The sequence below is a fragment of the Mustelus asterias genome, chromosome 12, assembly GCF_964213995.1.
Source record: "Mustelus asterias chromosome 12, sMusAst1.hap1.1, whole genome shotgun sequence".
NCBI lineage: Eukaryota > Metazoa > Chordata > Chondrichthyes > Carcharhiniformes > Triakidae > Mustelus > Mustelus asterias.
Window position 1 is genome coordinate 109298523 of NC_135812.1, and position 19686 is coordinate 109318208.

The 19686-nt window shown below is 47.9% G+C and overlaps 1 protein-coding gene across 3 annotated transcripts in view; it reads right to left on the reverse strand.

The window, feature by feature from the left end:
• Nucleotides 1–4898, reverse strand: part of ankrd40 (ankyrin repeat domain 40) — a 71963-nt gene extending 67065 nt beyond the window's left edge. For all 3 annotated transcript variants that reach the window (XR_013499212.1, XR_013499213.1, XM_078225876.1), the window contains exon 1: nt 4737–4898. Coding sequence is in view for 1 of the 3 variants with exons in the window: in XM_078225876.1 (XP_078082002.1) it covers nt 4737–4867 (131 nt within the window). In the remaining 2 variants the exon portion in view is untranslated. The remainder of the gene's footprint in view (nt 1–4736) is intronic.
• Between the last annotated feature and the right edge of the window lie 14788 nt (nt 4899–19686).

The following is a 19686-nucleotide window of genomic DNA, read 5'->3' on the forward strand; positions in this document are numbered from 1 at the left end:
AAGAAGTTTAACAACACCAGGTTAAAGTCCAACAGGTTTATTTGGTAGCAAAAGCCACAAAACAAAAGGTGTGGCTTTTGCTACCAAATAAACCTGTTGGACTTTAACCTGGTGTTGTTAAACTTCTTACTGTGAACGCCACTAGTCACAGACCTCCAACTGGAAAAAGACCCCTCCACTGCTACCCTCTGTCTTCTATGGCTAAGTCAGTTCTCCACCCATCTAGCTAGCTCGCCTTTTATCCCGTGAGATTTAACCTTTTGCACCAGCAAAACGAGAGGTCCTTCCCAGCTCTCCCCTCCTGGTTCAGTGGGAAAATGGCCTGCACATATGATCCCAGAGTTTATCTCAATCTCATCTCAGTGTGGCTATCGATTGGAGCATCTCAGAGTCCAGCGGCTGTGGGAAGGGACAGATAAGCCAGGATTGCTGCTTCTGAACCATTCCTAAACATATGCATGTGATTGTCAGGATAGATTTAGAATCAGGTTCCCCACAGTCTCGCTGATCAGTGTACTCCAAGCAAAAATGCTAAAACATCAAAGATAATCACGTGATTAGATAGTTAACAGCAGGCAGCACCTGTGAAGCATTAGCCAAGCAAGGATCAATCACTTTAGGAGATGAGGAGAGTTAATTGAGGGATCATGATTCGCTTTCTCCAATAGAAGGAACATTCCATCTTGATGTGTTTAAGGAGTTGGTAAGAACAGATTAAAGGTTATAGTTCAGTTCCATATAGCTGCCCTGCCTTTTTCCTCACTTCTCTGACAATGTTCATCACTATCCGCAACTCCAGCAATCTTCGTGTCGTCCGCAAACTGCTATCACATTCCAGTTTATCTCGACATCAGGTTATTTATCTTTGTGCCATCAACATTCAGAAAGGCAACAGCATGAGTCACAAGCAAATATGTACTTTCCCTCGACCATACTACTACAGCAGGAAAAACCGATAAGTACAACAACAGGCTCAGTGGCAAGCGTTCCTTTACAATTCATACCACAGGAATATATTCTATCCAATCTTCTGACCTGCCCCCACCTTTGCACAATTATAAAGTTTCTTTAGGTTTGATACTATTTAACTTTTTTGGGCAGCACGGTGGCACAGGGATTAGCACTGCTGCCCTCTTTTTAGGTCAAACCAAATAAACAAACTCAAATTAAGTCAGGACAAAGTAAAAGGGGCAGCTCCCCAAAAAGGAGGGGGAACTCATAGCTCCAGGTTCAATTCCCACCTTCATAGAAATCATAGAAACCCTACAGTGCAGAAGGAGGCCATTCGGCCCATCGAGTCTGCACCGACCACAATCCCACCCAGGCCCTACCCCCACATATTTACCCACTAATCCCTCTAACCTACGCATCTCAGGACTCTAAGGGGCAATTTTTTTTTTAACCTGGCCAATCAACCTAACCCGCACATCTTTGGACTGTGGGAGGAAACCGGAGCACCCAGAGGAAACCCACGCAGACACGAGGAGAATGTGCAAACTCCACACAGACAGTGACCCGAGCCGGGAATCGAACCCGGGACCCTGGAGCTGTGAAGCAGCAGTGCTAACCACTGTGCTACCGTGCCGCCCGTTGGATGACTATCTGTGTGGAGTCTGCACGTTCTCCCTGTGTGGGTTTCCTCCCACAGTCCAAAAGACATGCTTGTTAGGTGGATTGGCCATGCTAAATGTGTGGGATTATGAAGAGAGGGCCTGGGTAAAATATTCTGTCAGAGAGTTGGTCCAGACCTGATGGGCCGAATGGCCTCATCTGCACTGTAGGGATTCTATGATTCTAGTTAACTCCCCTTTGAGTTCTTCTTTCTTGTTGGGATGTATCTATTCTGCATATTCTGAAAGATCTACCACTGTATCTCTATTGACTTATCCTTTACCTAATTTGTTAGTTCACTTTAGCTAGTTTTGCTTTCCCAACTCAATCCCCAACACACTCAATCTCCATCGCCTGACTTAGGTTTAAAATACTATTCTTGGACCCACTCATGTCTCTCTCAAACCGAATATAAAATATCAATCGTATTATGATCGTTGATACCTAGGAGCGCCTTCACAATTAGATCATCAATTAATCCTATCTCGTTGCACAATGCCAGGTCTAGTATAGCCTGCTCTCTGGTTAGCTCCGGAATGTGCTGGTCTAAAAAACTATCCCAAAAACATTCTATGAACTCCTCATTGACACTACCTTTGCCCATTTGATTTTTCCAGTCTAGATGTAGATTAATACTCCCCATGATGTTGCCATAACTTTCTTACAAAATCCTATTAATTCTTGCTTTATTCCCCATCCTACCATGTAGTTACTTTTAGGGAGCCTGTATATGACTCCCACGTGACTTCTTGCCTTTAACATTTCTCACCCAAATTGCTTCTACATCCGATTTCCTGACCTTTTGTCTTCCCTCTACATTGTGCTAATGCTGTCATTAATTAACTGAGCTACCTCTTTCTTCACCTTTACTAATCTGAATGTAGCTCGTGTCTGAATTACCTTTGAGGTTTGTTTCTTATACTCCTCATACTCTCTATTCAGTACCTCTTTTTACATTCTACCCTTTGTCATTGGTACCAAGATGGGCCACAACAACCAGATCTTCCTCTCCCAAAGCAAGTTCCACTCCAGCCACGAGCAGATATCCTGAACGCTGGCACCTGGTAAACAAAGCCTTCAGGATTCTTGCTCTCAGCTGCAGGGGACAGTATTCATCCCCCCGACTAATCATCCCCTATAACCACATTCCTTTGTAATCCTCCCCCTAACTTTAAGGACTTCCTGCACCATAGTGCCGTGGCCAGTCTACTCATCCACCTTGCAGACCTCACTTTCATCCAGACAGGTTGCAAGCAACTCAAACCTGATGGACAATCGCAAAGTCTGAAGCTCCTTCACTGCTGTCTGCTTGGTCCATTCAGAAGAGGTACAGGTGACCGGATTGAAACATCTAACATCCTGAAGGGGCTTGACAGGGTGGATGCGGAGAGGACGTTTCCTCTTATGGAAGAATCTAGAACGAGGGGATCACTTTAAAAATAAGGGGTCACTAATGTTAAAGGGAGATGAGATATTTTTTCCTTTCAGAAGGTTGACTGTCTTTGGAAACTCTTCCTCAAAAGGCAGTGAAAGCGGAGTCTTTGAATATTTTCAAGGCAGTGGTAGGTATATCCCTGGTAAATAAGGGGGTGAAATGTTCGCAGGGCTAGGTGGGAGGTTACCAACAGATCAGCCATGATCATACTGAATGGCAGAGCAGGCTCGAATTGGCCAAACGGCCAATTCCTACTCCTAACTCATATGTTGTATGTATGTTTACCTGCCTCACTCATGGTCACACCATCCTGTCCCTCACCGCTGACCAAAACAGGAGCTGCTACATTCCACAGAGGCAAGACAAAGCCTGTACCCACACTGTTACTGGGTTATGTTGTTAATTTACTTGCCGGTACAATCTTCAATTAAGATTCATACGTTGCCTAATTCCAAATTGGCCCACCAGATAGTCATCAAGCAACTCTTTCTGCTGCACTGAGGTTAAAAGCAGTAAAGAAAAAGCTGATCATGTCACTCTGCTTGCAATCTGCACCCAGACAGTGACCAGACAATCTGATTCTTTTACAATGTTGGATGAGGGATAAACATTGGCTTCAGGATACTGGGAAAAAAAAACTTGCTTCTCTTCAAAATAGAATCATACCATTTTCAATGGCTCAGAAACAGAAGACTGGGCTTCAGTTTAAGGTCTTCTCCATAAGAAGGTCCATCCGACAGTGCGGCACTCCCTCAGCACTGACCCTCTGACAGTGCGGCACTCCCTCAGCACTGACCCTCTGACAGTGCGGCACTCCCTCAGCACTGACCCTCTGACAGTGCGGCACTCCCTCAGCACTGACCCTCTGACAGTGCGGCACTCCCTCAGCACTGATCCTCTGACAGTGCGGCACTCCCTCAGTACTGACCCTCTGACAGTGCGGCACTCCCTCAGTACTGACCCTCTGACAGTGCAGCACTCCCTCAGTACTGATCCTCTGACAGTGCAGCACTCCCTCAGCACTGACCCTCTGACAGTGCAGCACTCCCTCAGCACTGACCCTCTGACAGTGCGGAACTCCCTCAGTACTGACCCTCTGACAGTGCCACACTCCCTCAGTACTGACCCTCTGACAGTGCGGCACTCCCTCAGCACTGACCCTCTGACAGTGCGGGACTCCCCCAGTACTGACCCTCTGACAGTGCCACACTCCCTCAGTACTGACCCTCTGACAGTGCGGCACTCCCTCAGTATTGACCCTCTGTCAGTGCAGCACTCCCTCAGTACTGACCCTCTGACAGTGCGGAACTCCCTCAGTACTGACCCTCTGACAGTACGGCACTCCCTCAGCACTGACCCTCTGACAGTGCGGCACTCCCTCAGTACTGACCCTCTGACAGTGCGGCACTCCCTCAGTACTGACCCTGTGACAGTGCGGCACTCCCTCAGCACTGACCCTCTGACAGTGCGGCACTCCCTCAGTACTGACCCTCTGACAGTGCGGCACTCCCTCAGTACTGACCCTCTGACAGTGCGGCACTCCCTCAGCACTGACCCTCTGACAGTGCAGCACTCCCTCAGCACTGACCCTCTGACAGTGCGGCACTCCCTCAGCAGTGACACAGTGCGGGGCCTCGGGTGTGGTTCTTTCCGCTGGGCTGACTCTGATCTCGGGCTCTGTCGCACTCACCATCCGTTCATAGAATTGCGGCCGTTCACTCGGGCCCCGCGACCCAGCAACTCCCGCACGGCCACCGGATCCCCGACACTCGCGGCCTCCCGGAGCCGCTCATCCAAATCGAGCCGCGGATCGGCCGCCATGGCGCCAGCTGAGTCCCCGCCCCCTGCCCGCGACCCCGCCCCCTGCCCGCGACCCCGCCCCCATTCCCCCTGCCCGCGACCCCGCCCCTCTGCCCGTGACCCCGCCCCCCGTTGCAGACCCCGCCCCCTGCCAGGACTCAGTGATGGGTGTTGGGGATTGAGGGCGATGGGGAATGAGGGCAATGGGGAATGAGGGCGTTGGGGATTGAGGGCGTTGGGGATTGAGGGCGATGAGGATTGAGGGCAATGGGGATTGAGGGTGTTGGAATTGAGGCCGATGAGGATTTCGGGTGTTGGGGATTGAGGACGATGGAGATTGAGGGTGATGGAGATTGAGGGTGTTGGGATTGAGGGTGATGGAGATTGAGGGTGATGGGGATTGAGGGTGATGGGGATTGAGGGTGTTGGGGATTGAGGGTGTTGGAGATTGAGGGTGTTGGGATTGAGGGTGATGGAGATTGAGGGTGATGGGGATTGAGGGTGATGGGGATTGAGGGCGATGGGGATTGAGGGTGTTGGGGATTGAGGGCAATGGGGATTGAGGGTGATGGAGATTGAGGGTATTGGGGATTGAGGGCGATGGAGATTGAGGACGATGGAGATTGAGTGTGTTGGGGATTGAGTGTGTTGGGGATTGAGGGTGTTGGGGATTGAGGGTTTTGGGGATTGAGGGTGTTGGGGATTGAGGGTGTTGGGGATTGAGGGTGTTGGGGATTGAGGGTGTCGGAGATTGAGGGTGTCGGGGACTGAGGGTGATGGAGATTGAGTGTGTTGGGGATTGAGTGTGTCGGGGATTGAGGGTGTCGGGGATTGAGGGTGTCGGGGATTGAGGGTGTCGGGGATTGAGTGTGTCGGGGATTGAGGGTGTCGGGGATTGAGGGTGTCGGGGATTGAGGGTGTCGGGGATTGAGGGTTTTGGGGATTGAGGGTGTTGGGGATTGAGGGTTTTGGGGATTGAGGGTGTTGGGGATTGAGGGTTTTGGGGATTGAGGGTGTTGGGGATTGAGGGTGTCGGGGATTGAGGGTGTCGGGGATTGAGGGTTTTGGGGATTGAGGGTTTTGGGGATTGAGGGTGTTGGGGATTGAGGGTGTTGGGGATTGAGGGTTTTGGGGATTGAGGGTGTTGGGGATTGAGGGTGTCGGGGATTGAGGGTTTTGGGGATTGAGGGTGTTGGGGATTGAGGGTGTCGGGGATTGAGGGTTTTGGGGATTGAGGGTGTTGGGGATTGAGGGTGTCGGGGATTGAGAGTTTTGGGGATTGAGGGTGTTGGGGATTGAGGGTGTCGGGGATTGAGAGTTTTGGGGATTGAGGGTGTTGGGGATTGAGGGTGTTGGGGATTGAGGCTGTTGGGGATTGAGGGTGTTGGGGATTGAGGGTGTTGGGGATTGAGGGCGATATTACTGAGTGGCAATGATCAGTCTCTCAGTGGTTCTAAGCCAGCAGTAGTGATGCTGGTTGCCATGGTGCTGAGGGTTTTGTCACCACAAAATCGGAGTTGGTGCCATGGCAGCGGGTCATCACCTGTATCTCCATTTGGTTCCTCCAGCCTCCGTCCCTACTCAGTGATATCAGCTGGTTCAGGGAGTGGCCCGGGCACCACATGGAGCCCATAAAGCCCCTCTGTGCAAACTCCTCTCAATGTAAAACCCAGCTTGGACCTGCGCCCCCAAACAGACACTGATTTTCACACCCTCACTCTCTCTCACACCCTCACTCTCTCCCACACACTCACTCTTTCTCACACCCTCACTCTCTCCCACACACACTCACTCTTTCTCACACCCTCACTCTCTCCCACACACTCACTCTTTCTCACACCCTCACTCTCTCCCACACACACTCACTCTTTCTCACACCCTCACTCTCTCCCACACACACTCACTCTTTCTCACACCCTCACTCTCTCTCACACACTCACTCTTTCTCACACCCTCACTCTCCCACACACCCTCACTCTCTCTCACACTCTCACTCACTCTGTCACAGTCACTCAGTCCTTCTCACACAGTCACTCTCACACAGTCACTCTATCTCACAGTCACTCTCAGTCACTCTCACACAGTCACTCTGTCTTACAGTCACTCTCAGTCACTCTCACACAGTCACTCTATCTCACAGTCACTCTCAGTCACTCTCACACAGTCACTCTATCTCACAGTCACTCTCAGTCACTCTCACACAGTCACTCTGTCTTACAGTCACTCTCAGTCACTCTCACACAGTCACTCTATCTCACAGTCACTCTCAGTCACTCTCACACTGTCACTCTGTCTTACAGTCACTCTCTCACACACAAAGGCCGTGATTCTCCCATCGCGACCCGCAACTTTTCTGGTGGTTCGGGCTGGGAGATGGGTGTCGCCGACCTTGTTCCGGGATTTGCGCATGCGCCGGGAACGCATGCACATCTCCCAGAGCCGGAGAACAGTCGGAGACCAGACCACGCTGGAAACCGGTGGGAGGGCAGGTAAGTCATTTAAATCTGTTTTAAATATGCATATTAGGTAATTATTGGGATCTTTCAGATCCCGATCTAATCTCCCACCCCGCCAGGAGTACTTCATTCCAGTGGGGTTTAGACTAGCTCCCCACATTCGGGGAACTAGCAGGAGACCCCGCCGGAATGAAGGGGGGGCAGTCGGGGCCCCCTAGGGAGTTGGGTGGTGGGGGGTTGGTGACCCCTGGGCATGGGCACCCTGGCAGTGCCAGCCTGTGCCCCCTGGCACTGCCCACCAGGCATCGGACAGTGTCAAGTGGGCAGTGCCTAATGTGGGCGGGGCCTAGGGGCAATCAGTGGGGGTGGGGAGGTCCCACTGCCACTCTGTAGACAGGATCGGTCTGGGATAGAGGGAGGCAGCGATTGGGGTGGCTGGGGGGGAGGGGGTGGTCTGCTGGGGGGGGGGGGGGGGAGGGGGGGTGGTCTGCTGGGGGGGCGGGGGGGGAGCAGACAGCCTGGACAGGACAGGACAGCTGTCCTGTCTGGAGACAATACACATCTCTTTAGCCTGTCTTGATGCTCTCTCCACTCACATTGTTTGTATCTTAAAGACTTGATTAGCTGTAAGTATTCGCATTCAAACCATTATTCTGTAAATTGAGTTTGTGTCTTTATATGCCCTGTTTGTGAACAGAATTCCCACTCACCTGAAGAAGGGGCTTAAGGCTCCGAAAGCAAGTGGCTTTTGCTACCAAATTTCTATGATTTCTATGAAATAAACCTGTTGGACTTTAACCTGGTGTTGTTAAACGTCTTACTGTGTTTACCCCAGTCCAACACTGGCACCTCCACATCATAGCAGATAGGAAGCAAAGATGGGTCTTTTTCTGATTGGCAGTCAGTGACTAGTGGGGTTCCGCAGGGATCTGTGCTAGGACCCCAACTGTTCACATTATATATTCATGATTTGGAAGAGGGAATTTACAGTTGGGTGGGAGGGTGAGCTGTGAGGAGGATGCAGAGATCCTTCAGCATGATTTGTATAGGCTAGTGAGGCTAGGAACAGGGAGATAGTGCAGCTGAACATGTGGTTAAGGAACTGGTGCAGGAGGGAGGGTTTCAGATTTTTGGATCACTGGGATGTCTTCCAGGGAAGGTAGGGCCTGTACAAGAAGGACAGGTTACACCTGAACTGGAGGGGCACCAATATCCTGGCTGGTAGGTTTGCTAGTGTGGTTCGGGTGGGTTTAAATTAGTGTGACAGAGGGGGTGGGAATCAGAACAGTAGGTCAGCAAGTGCAGAGACTCAGGATGAGCATGGAACCAAGTCCAGGCTAGCTAAGAGGAAGAGCAGACTGGGGGAGGTCGAACTCATTGGGTCTGGAGTGCATCTGCTTCAATGCAAGGAGTATAACAGGTAAGACAGATGAACTTAGAGCCTTGATTCATGCGTGGAACTTGGATGTGGTTGCGATAACAGAGACTTGGTTAAAAGAGGGGCAGGACTGGCAGCTAAATATTCTGGGATATAAGTGTTTTAGGTGAGACAGAGGGGAAGGTAGAAGAGGTGGGGGAGTTACAATACTGGTTAGGGAACATATTACAGCTGTACAGAGGGAGGACACCTTGGAGGAATCATATAATGAGACACTGTGAGTAGAACTCAGAAACAAGAAGGGGGCAGTCACTATGTTGGGGGTATACTACAGGCCTCCCAACAGCCCATGAGAAGTTGAGGAACGGATATGTAAACAGATTCTGGACAGATGCAGAAACAATAGGGTTGTTGTAGTGGGAGACTTTAATTCTCCTCATATTGACTGGAAATCCCTTAGGGAGGAATAAAAGAATGACCAGGGTGAGGTTAGGGCCGGTCAAGGACAGTAGTGGGAACTTGTGTATGGAGTCAGTAGAGATAGGCGAGGTGATGAATGAATACTTTTCTTCAGTGTTCACCAAGGAGAGGGGCCATGTTTTTGAGGAAGAGAAGGTGTTACAGGCTAATAGGCTGGAGGAAATAGATGTTCGGAGGGAGGATGTCTTGGCAGTTTTGAATAAACTGAAGGTCGATAAGTCCCCTGGACCTGATGAAATGTATCCTAGGATTCTGTGGGAGGCAAGGGATGAGATTGCAGAGCCTTTGGCTTTGATCTTTGGGTCCTCGCTGTCCACGGGGATGGTGCCAGAGGACTGGAGAATGGCGAATGTTGTTCCTCTGTTTAAGAAAGGGAATAGAAATGACCCTGGTAATTATAGACCGGTTAGTCTTACTTCGGTGGTTGGTAAATTGATGGAAAGGGTCCTTAGGGATGGGATTTACGACCATTTAGAAAGATGCGGATTAATCCGAGATAGTCAGCACGGATTCGTGAAGGGCAAGTCGTGCCTCACAAATCTGATAGAATTTTTTGAGGAGGTAACTAAGTGTGTTGATGAAGGTAGGGCAGTTGATGTCATATACATGGATTTTAGTAAGGCGTTTGATAAGGTCCCCCATGGTCGGCTTATGATGAAAGTGAGGAGGTGTGGGATAGAGGGAAAGTTGGCCGATTGGATAGGTAACTGGCTGTCTGACCGAAGACAGAGGGTGGTGGTCGATGGAAAATTTTCGGATTGGAGGCAGGTTGCTAGCGGTGTGCCGCAGGGATCAGTGCTTGGTCCTCTGCTCTTTGTGATTTTTATTAATGACTTAGAGGAGGGGGCTGAAGGGTGGATCAGTAAATTTGCTGATGACACCAAGATTGGTGGAGTAGTGGATGAGGTGGAGGGCTGTTGTAGGCTGCAAAGAGACATAGATAGGATGCAAAGCTGGGCTGAAAAATGGCAAATGGAGTTTAACCCTGATAAATGTGAGGTGATTGATTTTGGTAGGACAAATTTAAATGTGGATTACAGGGTCAAAAGTAGGGTTCTGAAGACTGTGGAGGAACAGAGAGATCTTGGGGTCCATATCCACAGATCTCTAAAGGTTGCCACTCAAGTGGATAGAGCTGTGAAGAAGGCCTATAGTGTGTTAGCTTTTATTAACAGGGGGTTGGAGTTTAAGAGCCGTGGGGTTATGCTGCAACTGTACAGGACCTTGGTGAGACCACATTTGGAATATTGTGTGCAGTTCTGGTCACCTCACTATAAGAAGGATGTGGAAGCGCTGGAAAGAGTGCAGAGGAGATTTACCAGGATGCTGCCTGGTTTGGAGGGTAGGTCATATGAGGAAAGGTTGAGGGAGCTAGGGCTGTTCTCTCTGGAGCGGAGGAGGCTGAGGGGAGACTTAATAGAGGTGTATAAAATGATGAAGGGGATAGATAGAGTGAACGTTCAAAGACTATTTCCTCGGGTGGATGGAGCTATTACAAGGGGGCATAACTATAGGGTTCGTGGTGGGAGATACAGGACGGATATCAGAGGTAGGTTCTTTACGCAGAGAGTGGTTGGGGTGTGGAATGGACTGCCTGCAGTGATAGTGGAGTCAGACACTTTAGAAACATTTAAGCGGTTATTGGATAGGCACATGGAGCACACCAGGATGATAGGGAGTGGGATAGCTTGATCTTGGTTTCAGATAAAGCTCGGCACAACATCGTGGGCCGAAGGGCCTGTTCTGTGCTGTACTGTTCTATGTTCAATGTTCTATGGCTAAGGGTCCGGATGGTGAGGAATTTGTTAAGTGTGTCCAAAAATGATTTTTGGAACAATATTGGATTATCCGACTAGAGAGGGGGCTCTACCTGGATATAGTACTAGGGAATGAGTCCGGCCAGGTCATCAAAGTTGCAGTGGGGGAACATGTGGCGAACAGTGACCATAATTCTGCAGGTTTTTGGATACTCATGGAAAAGGACGAGTGTTGTCCTAGGGTTAAGGTGCTAAATTGTGGGAAGGCTAACTATAACCAGATTAGGCAGGATCTGGAGGCTGTTGTCTGGGAGAGGCTGTTTGAGGGTAAATCCACATTTGGCATGTGAGAGTCTTTTAAGGAGCAGTTGATCAGAGTGCAGGACTGGCATGTACCTATGAAAAGGAAGGACAGGAAAGGCAGGATTCGGGAACCATGGATGACCAGGGAAATTGTGAGTCTAGTCAAATAGAAAAGTGGATACGGTGTCCAATTCTGGTCGTCACACTCTCAGAAGGATGTGGAGGCTTTGGAGGGAGTACAGAAAAAGTTCACCAGGATGTTGTCTGGTATGGAGGGTATTGGCTATGAGGAGAGATTGAATAAACTGGGATTGTTCTCCCTGGAAACACGGAGGCTGAGGGGGCGACCTGATAGAAGTTTATAAAATTATGAGGGGTGTGGATAGGGTGAACAGTTGGAAGCTTTTTCCCAGAGGCAGAAATGACAATTACAAGGGGGCAAAAGTTCAAGGTAAGGGGGGGAAAGGTTCAGTGGAGATGTGCGGGGGAAGTATTTTACACAGAGGGTGGTGGGGGCCTGGAATGCGCTGCCAAGTGAGGTGGTTGAGGCAGTTACGTTAGTGATATTTAAGACTTATCTTGTTGGACATATAAACAAAAGGGGAATAGAGGGATATAAGCGGTTGGTCTAGATAGGTAAACGTGATCGGCCCAGGCTTGGAGGGCCGAAGAGCCTGTGTCTGTGCTGTACTGTTCTTTGTTCTTGGCTGAGTGTGTGGGCATAATGTGGATAAATGTGAGGTTATCTACTTTGGTAGCAATAATAGGAAGACAGATTATTACTTGAATGGGTGTAAATTGAAGGAGGTGGATACCCAGTGCGACCTTGGAGTCCTCGTGCATCAGTCGCTGAAAGTAAGCGCGCAGGTACAGCAGGCAGTAAAGAAGGCAAATGGTATGTTGGCCTTCATAGCGAGAGGATTTGAGTATAGGGATAGGGATGTTTTGCTGCAATTGTATAGGGCGTTGGTGAGGCCACACCTGGAGTATTGTGTGCAGTTTTGGTGTCCTTATCTGAGGAAGGCTGTCCTTGCTATAGAGGGAGTGGAGCGAAGGTTTACCAGGCTGATTCCTGGGATGGCAGGTCTGTCATATGAGGAGAGACTAAGTCGGTTAGGATTATATTCACTGGAGTTTAGAAGAGTGAGAGGGGATCTCATAGAAACTTATAAAATTCTAACAGTGTTAGACAGGGTAGATTCAGAAAGAATGTTCCCAATGGTGGGAGGGTCCAGAACTAGGGGTTATAGTTTGAGGATAAGGGCTAAACCTTTTAGAACTGAGGTGAGGAGAAATTTCTTCATCCAAAGGGTGGTGAATTTGTGGAAGTTGAGGTCAAAACATTATCTGATTTCAAGAAGAAATTAGATATAGCTCGAGGCAAAAGGATCAAGAGATATGGGGGATCAGGATATTGAATTCGATGATCAGCCATGATCAAAATGAATAGCGGAACAGGCTTGAAGGGCTGAATGGCCGACTCCTGCTTCTATAAGATCATAAGACACAGGAGCAGAATTAGGCCACTCGGCCCATCGAGTCTGCTCTACCATTCAATCATGGCTGATATTTTTCCCATCCTCATTCTCCTCATACGACAAGCTCTTCATTCCAGGGATCATTCTTGTGAACCTCCTCTGGACCCTTTCCAAGGCCGGCACATCCTTCCTTAGGTATGGGGTCCAAAACTGCTCACAATTCTCCAAATGGGGTCTGACCAGAGCCTGATACAGCCTCAGAAGCACATCCCTGTTCTTATATTCTAGTTTCTATCCATGGCTTGGCCATAGAAGAGTAGCAGTAGTGGGGTGCTTTTCTGAATTTTCGGACTGGAGGCAGGTTGCTAGCGGAGTGCCACAGGGATCAGTGCTTGGTCCTCTGCTATTTGTGATTTTTATTAATGACTTAGAGGAGGGGGCTGAAGGGTGGATCAGTAAATTTGCTGATGACACCAAGATTGGTGGAGTAGTGGATGAGTCGTGGTACACATTGGTACCAATGACATAGGTAAGAGAAGGGACGGGGATTTAAAGCAGGAATTTCTGGAGCTGGGCTGGAAGCTGAGAGCCAAGACAAAACATGTGGTCATCTCTGGTACGTTGCCGGTGCCACGTGATAGCGAGTTGAGGAACAGGGAGAGAGTGCAGCTAAACATGTGGTTGCAGGGATGGTGTAGGAGGGAGAGTTTCAGATACGTGGATAATTGGAACACATTCTGGGGAAGATGGGACCTGTACAAACAGGACGGGGTGCACCTGAACCAGAGGGGCACCAATATCCTAGGAGGGAAATTTGTTACGGCTCTTCAGGGGGGTTTAAACTAATTTGTCAGGGGAGTGGGAAAAGGAGTTGTAGTCCAGAAGTCAGTGAGGGTGGTGAGGTATTGGGGAAGGTATCAGGGTCACGGGTGGGTACTGGTAGACAGGAAGGTGGGTCGAAGTGTGTCTACTTCAATGCAAGGAGCATCCGGAACAAGGTAGATGAACTTGGGGCGTGGATTGGTACTTGGGACTACGATGTTGTGGCCATTACGGAGACGTGGGTAGAACGAGGACAGGAATGGTTGTTGGACGTTCCGGGGTATAGATGTTTCACTAAGTGTAGGGAAGCTGGTAAAAGAGGTGGAGGAGTGGCATTGTTAATCAAGGATAGTCTAACGGCTGCGGAAAGGCACTTCGAGGGGGATCTGCACACTGAGGTAATATGGGCTGAGGTTAGAAATAGGAAAGGAGCGGTCACGTTGTTAGGAGTTTACTATAGGCCCCCAAATAGTAATAGAGATGTGGAGGAAGAAATTGCTAAGCAGATTATGGATATGTGTGGGGGTCACAGGGTAGTTGTCATGGGGGACTTTAACTTTCCAAATATTGATTGGAACCTTTGTAGGTCAAATAGTTAGGATGGGGCAGTTTTTGTGCAGTGTGTGCAGGAGGGTTTCCTGACACAATATGTGGATAGGCCGACAAGAGGTGAGGCCACATTGGATTTGGTACTGGGAAATGAACCGGGCCAAGTGTTAGATTTGGTTGTGGGAGAGCATTTTGGAGATAGTGACCACAATTTGGTGTCTTTTGTTATTGCAATGGAGAGGGATAGGGCCATACGGCAGGGCAAGGTTTACAATTGGGGGAGAGGCAATTATGATGCGATTAGGCAAGAATTAGGGGGCATAAGTTGGGAACAGAAACTGTCAGAGAAAGGAACTAATGAAAAGTGGAACTTTTTCAAGGAACAAATACTGGGTGTCCTTGATAGGTATGTCCCTGTCAGGCAAGGAGGAAATGGCCGAGTGAGGGAACCATGGTTCACGAAAGAGGTGGAATGTCTTGTGAAAAGGAAGAGAGAAGCTTATGTAGGGATGAGGAAACAAGGTTCAGATGGCTCGATTGAGGGTTACAAGTTAGCAAGGAATGAGCTGAAAAAGGGGCTTAGGAGAGCTAGGAGGGGACATGAGAAGTCCTTGGCGGGTCAGATCAAGGAAAACCCCAAGGCTTTTTACTCTTATGTGAGGAATAAAAGAATGACCAGGGTGAGGTTAGGGCCGGTCAAGGACAGTAGTGGGAACTTGTGTATGGAGTCAGTAGAGATAGGCGAGGTGATGAATGAATACTTTTCTTCAGTGTTCACCAAGGAGAGGGGCCATGTTTTTGAGGAAGAGAAGGTGTTACAGGCTAATAGGCTGGAGGAAATAGATGTTCGGAGGGAGGATGTCCTGGCAGTTTTGAATAAACTAAAGGTCGATAAGTCCCCTGGGCCTGATGAAATGTATCCTAGGATTCTTTGGGAGGCAAGGGATGAGATTGCAGAGCCTTTGGCTTTGATCTTTGGGTCCTCGCTGTCCACGGGGATGGTGCCAGAGGACTGGAGAATGGCAAATGTTGTTCCTCTGTTTAAGAAAGGGAATAGAAATGACCCTGGTAATTATAGACCGGTTAGTCTTACTTCGGTGGTTGGTAAATTGATGGAAAAGGTCCTTAGAGATGGGATTTACGACCATTTCGAAAGATACGGATTAATCCGGGATAGTCAGCACGGGTTCGTGAAGGGCAAGTCGTGCCTCACAAATTTGATTGAATTTTTTGAGGAGGTAACTAAGTGTGTTGATGAAGGTAGGGCAGTTGATGTCATATACATGGATTTTAGTAAGGCATTTGATAAGGTCCCCCATGGTCGGCTTATGATGAAAGTGAGGAGGTGTGGGATAGAGGGAAAGCTTGAAAACTTTCCTCACTGTCCACTACACCTCCAATCTTTGTATCATCAGCAAACTTGCTGATCCAATTTACCACATTATCATCCAGATCATTGATATAGATGACAAACAACAATGGACCCAACACCGATCCCTGCGGCACACCCCTAGTCACAGGCCTCCACTCAGAGAAGCAATCCTCCACAACCACTCTCTGGCTTCTTCCATTGAGCCAGTGTCTAATCCAATTTACTACCTCCCCATGTATACCTAGTGACTGAACCTTCCTAACTATCCTCCCATGAGGGACCTTGTCAAAGGCCTTGCTGAAATCCAGGTAGACAACATCCACAGCCTTCCCTTCATCCACTTTCCTGGTAACCTCCTCGAAAAACTCTAATAGATTGGTCAAACATGACCTACCACGCACAAAGCCACGTTGACTCTCCCTAATAAGTCCCTGTCTATCCAAATATTTGTAGATCCTATCCCTTATCACACCTTCCAATAACTTGCCCACCACCGACGTCAAATTTACTGGCCTATAATCCAACTAAAATCAGTAAATTAAATCAGTAACTAAGAATAGATTTTCAAATTTAGCCCAGACTCCCTTCCAGCCAATCAGGTCACAGTCACCTGTGTGATGTCACTGACCTGGTTCCCCGATACTTTCCTACTTTTTGCCTCTCCCCCTTTTTGAATAGGGGCGTCATATTAGCGTTGTCCAATCCACCGGGACTTTACCAGAATCCAAGGAATTTTGAAATATCACAAGCAATGCATCCTCTACCTCTGCTGCCACCTGCTTTAATCCCCTAGGGTGCAGGCCATTAGGTCCCAGAGATTTATCTGTCTTTAATCCCATTAGATTATTCAACACCTTCTCCTTAGTGACGGTTATTGCACCAAGTTCCTCTGCATTAACTACAGTTTTTGGAAAATCTTCAATATTCTCTACCGTGAAGACAGAGGCGCAATATTGGATTAGTATCATAGAATCAATCATAGAATCATAGAAACCCTACAGTGCAGAAAGAGGCCATTTGGCCCATCGAGTCTGCACCGACCACAATCCCACCCAGGCCCTACCCCCATATCCCTACATATTTTACCCGCTAATCCCTCTAACCAACGCATCTCAGGACACTAAGGGGCAATTTTAGCATAGCCAATCAACCTAACCCGCACATCTTTGGACTGTGGGAAGGAAACCGGAGCACCCGGAGGAAACCCACGCAGACACAAGGAGAATGTGCAAACTCCACACAGACAGTGACCCAAGCCGGGAAGCGAACCCTGGTCCCTGGAGCTGTGAAGCAGCAGTGCTAACCACTGTGCTACCGTGCCGCACCTGCCATCTCTGTGTTCCCCATTAATATCTCACCAGTATCGTCCTCTAAAGGGCAATCATTTACTTTAGCTATTCTCTCCTTTATATACTTATAGAAGCTTTTGGTATCAATGATTATGTTTTCTGCTAGTTTCCTTTTGTAGTTCATCTTAGCTGCTTTGATTTCATTTTTAGTCACTATCGTATCTGCTTCCACTACCTCCCCCGGCAGTGACCCCCTCCAGGTACCCAGCACCTGCTCTGTAAAAAGACTTGCCTTGTACACCTCCTTTAAACCTGCCCCTCGCACCTTAAACCTATGCCCCCTAGTAATTGACTCTTCCATCCTGGGAAAAAGCTTCTGACTATCCACTCTGCCCCTGCCTCTCATAATCTTGTAGACTTCTATCAGGTCGCCCCTCAACCTCCGTCGTTCCAGTCAGAACAAACCAAGTTTCTCCAACCTCTCCTTATAGCTAATGCCCTCCATACCAGGCAACATCCTGGTAAATCTTTTCTGTACCCTCTCCAAAGCCTCCACATCCTTCTGTAGTATGGCGACCAGAATTGAACACTATATTCCGAGTGTGGCCTAACTAAGGTTCTATAAGGTAGGTTTAAAGGTAAGAATACAAGACTGTTTAGATGGAGTTTATTATTACAGCCATTTAATTTGAAAATTATACATGTGGCAGGAAGAGAGGATGTGATTGCTAATACTTTATTATGACTTTGATGGAAGAAGGAGGAATGTTCAATGTTGGAAGAGGTGCACTGTTCCGGGCTATACTACTGTTATATTTGGAAGCTTAGGTGTAATAAAATGGATATATATTATAGGGTACTAATAGTGAGAAAATGTGAGGGTTTGAAAAATGAAGCCATCTTTTCATATTGTTGGTTCATTTTTGAAAAGGGGAGGTGTGATGATACTGTGCCTTTAAAAAATGTATTCATATCATGTTTATTGTGAAGAGGTATGTTTAAAATGCAGCTGTTTACCCAGTGCTGATCTGTCTGCAAACCAGGCAGCTCACGCACTGAGAAGGCAGGCTAATAACTGAGTTCAACCAGGGATGTGTTGTTTTAGCCTGAGTTAATGCGTTTTTCTTTATTATTGTTTTTATTAGTTGTTTCAGAGTTGGGTTTTGATCAGGCGAAACTAATTTTGCAGGAAAAACACACAGTTCTCTTTTATTTTAAAAGTCAGTTTCTGCCTGGTGGTCCAAAAAGAGGCAAGAAGTGTTCTTCTGTCTTTCTCTCTCTCTCTCTGGCGGCTGCCAGAAGACAGGTGTCTCTCTCTCTCTCTCTCCAGAGCTTTTCAAAAGACTCTAGAACAAGTACAAGAACATAAACCTGGATTTGCTAACTGATTTTGAAGAGGAATTTAAGTCCACAAGATGAATATTGTTTGAATAAAAACTCATAGGGATAGTTAGCAGTTGATTATCATCGACAGACACAGGTGAGGTGCCTGAAGATTGGAGGGTGGCAAATGTTGTGCCTTTGTTTAAGAAAGGCTGTAGGGAAAAGCCTGGGAACTACAGGCCGGTGAGCCTAATGTCTGTAGTGGGTAAGCTGTTAGGAAGTATTCTGAGAGCTAAATGCTCTCTACAGGCATTTAGAGACGCAAGGACTGATTAGAGACAGTCAGCATGGCTTTGTGAGTGGAAAATCATGTCTTATAAATTTGATTGAGTTTTTTGAAGGGGTAACCAAGAGGGTAGATGAGGGCAGTGCAGTCGACATTGTCTACATGGACTTTAGCAAGGCCTTTTTACAAGGTACCGCATGGTAGGTTGTTGCATAAGGTTAAATCTCACAGGATCCAGGATAAGGTAGCCAATTGGATACAAAATTGGCTTGATGACAGAAGCCAGAGGGTGGTTGTAGAGGGTTGTTTTTCAAACTGCAGGCCTGTGACCAGCGGTGTGCCTTAGGGATCGGTGCTAGGTCCACTGTTACTTGTCATTTATATTAATGATTTGCATGAGAATTTAGGAGGCATAGTTAGTAAGTTTGCAGATGACACCAAGATTGGTGGTATAGTGGACAGTGAAGAAGGTTATCTAGGATTTCAACGGGAGCTTGATCAATTGGCCCAGTGGGCTGGTGAATGGCAGATGGAGTTTAATTTAGATAACTGCAAGGTGATGCATTTTGGTAGGTCGAACCAGGCAGAACTTACTCAGTTAATGGGGAGAGTTATAGAACAAAGAGATCTTGGGGTACAGGTTCATAGCTCCTTGAAAGTGGAGTCACAGGTGGATGGAGTGGTGAAGAAGGCATTCGGCATGCTTGGTTTCATTGCTCAGAACATTGAATACAGGAGTTGGGACATTGGTAAGGCCCCACTTGGAATACTGTGTACAGTTCTGGTCACCCTGTTATAGAAAGGATATTATTAAACTAGAAAGAGTGCAGAAAAGACTAGGATGCTACCAGGACTTGATGGTTTGAGTTATGAGAGGCTGGATAGACTGGGACTTTTTTTCCCTGGATGTGTAGGGATTCAATACCCCTGGATTCCCAGGTACACTCAAACATCACCTTACAAGCTCAATTTCAGCTGTCAGGCTAAGCCGAACTGAACACCACTGCTCCAAATGGACAAGAGTGATCTTATAGTGGTCTATAAAATAATGAGGGGCATAGATCAGCTAGATAGTCAATATATTTTCCCAAAGATAGGGGAGTCTAAAACTAGAGGGCATAGGTTTAAGGTGAGAGGGAAGAAATACAAAAGGATCCAGAGGAGCAATTTGTTAAGAGGCCCTACTCTCTCCCTTATTACTCTTTTGCCCTTTATGTATTTGTAGAAGTTCTTTGGATTCTCCTTTGCCTTCTCTGCCAAAACAATCGCCTGTCCCCTTTTTTGCCTTCCTGATTTCTCTCTTAACTCTACTCCTACACCCTCTATACTCTTCAAGAGATTCACTTG